Raw genomic sequence first — 3,455 nt, forward strand, 5'->3', positions numbered from 1 at the left:
CTGACTTCAGCATTTCTCAATGTGAGATGATCTCAGTCTAAAGGGGAAAAAAATCATTTGCGAGTAACTCAATGAAACCATGTGAGGACTTGATCCATATCATGAGGACTTGGCGCAGACGCAGGGACGGGCAGGGCGCAGGGAATGGCCTCAAAAGCAACATGTATTAACAAGACGTTTTTGAGATTGCAAGCAAACAAATGTAAGCTTTTCATGCCACTGAGTCACAGGTAAGTCTGCGTGGATTTAAGGTGTCAGAGCGAGGATTTCCATCCTTTTATTCTACAGCTGCGTGTAAAAAAAAAAATTATAACCAGGGAGTTTCTTTAGCAAGTTGTGGTTTCCTGGCGCAGGAACACAAAATGAACTTTTTTTTTTCTTTAAGACGAAAGGGAGAGTGCAATTCAGTTTTGCAGAGAGATGAAAGGCCGGCCGCAGCTTGTAAAACCGCGAGGGGCGCAGCTTTCTCCTCAGGTGCGCCACTTTTACGCGCAAATTACAGAGTTTCCTTAAAAGCTCGCCCATTCGCACACGCAAAAAGCAAGCGAAGGTCCTGCATTCGAGATGTGAGTAGGCACGAGGGGGAACCCGACACTGGGCGCACGGCGCGCGGAGATCGGGTTGAGAAGAATGCGCGCCGCAACACAACATCTCCAAATCGCATTCCGCATTCTGAAACCTAATCCGAGGACATCAGGATTGTGTGACATAATCCCCGAGTCATCTGAAAACCGCGCTCCTCCAAACAAGGCTCCGGGGGTGCTTTGGGGGGAGATTTGAGCACCTCGGTTTTACTCACTGTTTGTTCTCTCTCTCTTTCTCGCTCGCGGGGATCTTTAAAAGAGTGGGCGGACACCAACTGCAACCCCCAAAACGTCAGAGCGCACTGAGCTATAAATCTCTCCAAAACAGCCCTGTGCGCCCGGCGCGGTGCTGTGCGCAGACATCTGTCCTGCTCTTTATTCCAATATGAGGACAACAGCGTGTGGACAACCAAATAAACACTGACCCGGCGAGGGGGAAAAAATGGAGACTATTCACCCCAATTTTCTTTTAGATTTGTATTTTTTTACGACGACGAGATCCGCGTAAAACACTGGATAATTTAAAGGTTTAATGCAAGGTGGATAAAGGAGCGTTTTGGAGAGAGGGAGGAAACAGTTTGAAGCGTCTTTTTGATCTATTGAAGACGCCGAAGTCTTCATTGGACTCCTCTCAGTTCGAGATGGTGGACCTGTCTCGGATTTCCAACGTGGAAACGTAGCATCCAATTAATCAGCGACTGCAGCTGTGCTCCGTGAGGGCGCAGAAGCGAGTTGTTCTCCAGCACCGAGCAGCCTTGGACTGAAGAGTCCGGACTTGGAGAGCACGGTTTGTTTGCTGCGCCTGGAATATAAAAAAACAAACAAACAAACGAATATATCTGTCTCAATGTTGCAGTTTTTCCACCCACCTTCCTTATTTGGACTAATTCTGAATTCGTCTTATGGACATTTTCCCGTCATGATTTACGCAGCTTGAGTCAACTTGGGACACTCGATGAATTTTCTGTTTGGATTTATAGGTCTGCATGGGAAATATGTAAGGTAAGAATATATCTCTAACTTTTATGGTTTCACGTTATAAAACAAAACATAATTAATTCTGATTATCGGTACGCGCAAACGCGTCCTGTAGCCAAAAAATAGACATATGGATGGATTTGGACTTTTGCTTATGTTTAAACCCTGTATTTACATGCATAGCTGTTTAGGTTTACTGGAGACTCAACATGCCACTAGACTCAGTCACGTAAGCTTTGGGGATCGCCATCTGGCCAACTCACACCAATATTTAGGCTATCGTTGCCAAAACGCAACGGCGCGTGCTTTAACCGAGGCATTTTTGTGTGAGGCGCACCCTCCGCGCCCCACTGCAAACAGCAAAAGCTTAGCTGATATTAAACAAACGTGATTTTAGACAACTAGGGGAAATAAAATGTGGTTTAAGCACAACTACTGTTTGGATTCTTAGGCTCTTTTGTGCGCAATTTTACGCATTCTGGATCCGAATTTCTTCTCACGTTATATTTTGACTTACATGGAGTGATTCAAGTCTTCAGGTTTGTGTTGAAAACACACACACACACACACACACACACACACACACACACACNCACACACACACACACACACACACACACACACACACACACACACACACACACCGAGTTAGGCTACTTTCTGACCTCAGTGAAAATTTGGCCAGCTGTTTGGAAAAATCTAAATTTTATTCTAATCCGTTTGCTTTGCTGCAAAGTGCTAAATAAAGCACCCCATAACACAGAACACTGATGCATCTGCTTGATTGTGCAGCTTTCTTCATAGGAACCAAGTCTAAGATGAAGTTATGGGATGTTCTGGCCACATGTTTCTTGCTCCTGAGCTCTGTCGCGACCCGACCTCTCTACCAAAACTCTCAGCCAGCCAAGAGGACTCACTTCCCCAGCAGTTATCGTGATTCTGTGGAAGAGGAAGAGCAATCAATCCAGCAAGAAGACTACAACCTGCAGGAGATCTCAATGGAGGGTCAATGTAAGGAACACAGCCCATTTTTATTTATTTTTTTTCCTCTGTTGACTGGTCTGCAAAAGAGACAATTTAGACCTGATCAGGGCTTCTCTTGTTGAGAAACACCCACGTAAAGCGTGGACAATCCCGGCTTGATCAGTCTCTCACATCCTGAGGTTATCAGATAGATCTTAATTTACGTTTTATGGCTTTGAGTTACATCATGTTGCTGTCCAAACAAACCAGGCAACACGAGTAAGAACAGCTCCGGGCTTCCAAGCAGACATCTCTTTTCACATTTCCCTGTCTCCCTCTTGTTTACATTCACCTCTGCCTCTCTCCACGACTCAGAGACCCGTGACCTTTACCCATCTGCCAAAACTCAGAAATCATGGCATGTTTTCAGAGGAGGCGCACACTAAAGCAGGTCACGGGCTAAACAACCCAGGAAAGTCTGAGCGCGAGTCCTGTGTTTATGTCTGAACACAGACAGTGGGCAGGAATTTATTTTGTTTGGATCCGTGTGACACCGTTTCATCCTCGAGCAGACGCTTACACGGCCGAGAACTAGATAAGGAATGGAACATTTGGGGCAAGTGTTTGTGCTGCCACTTCATATTGTGTTTGGAGCACGGTGACATCATTGTTCTGGGAGCAAAGACTATTAACTATTCACTAAGAGAAAAGTCAGCACTGAGAAGGAACGGGTCATTCTGTTTATGCCTAAAGTCCAAAGAAAAACATTGTTTACTTTTCGGTTTTAGGAATAAAATCAGTTAAAGATCGTGTACTGCCTGCTGCTATTCGTGTTGTATCCTAGCTCTTTTTGGTCAAATCTTTAAAGGGCCAATATTATGTGTTTCTCAGGCATATATTTAAATACTATACCATAATAAAGTATCTATG

The 3,455-nt window shown here is 44.8% G+C and overlaps 1 protein-coding gene across 1 annotated transcript in view; it reads left to right on the plus strand.

The window, feature by feature from the left end:
• The first annotated feature begins 419 nt into the window (after positions 1–419).
• gdnfa (glial cell derived neurotrophic factor a) overlaps positions 420–3,455 on the plus strand; it is a 10,272-nt gene continuing 7,236 nt past the window's right edge. The window contains exons 1-2 of the mRNA XM_014003724.1: positions 420–1,586; positions 2,355–2,573. Coding sequence (XP_013859178.1) covers positions 2,381–2,573 — 193 coding nt within the window. The 5' untranslated portion in view covers positions 420–1,586; positions 2,355–2,380. The remainder of the gene's footprint in view (positions 1,587–2,354; positions 2,574–3,455) is intronic.

The sequence above is a fragment of the Austrofundulus limnaeus genome, unplaced genomic scaffold, assembly GCF_001266775.1.
Source record: "Austrofundulus limnaeus strain Quisiro unplaced genomic scaffold, Austrofundulus_limnaeus-1.0 Scaffold20, whole genome shotgun sequence".
NCBI lineage: Eukaryota > Metazoa > Chordata > Actinopteri > Cyprinodontiformes > Rivulidae > Austrofundulus > Austrofundulus limnaeus.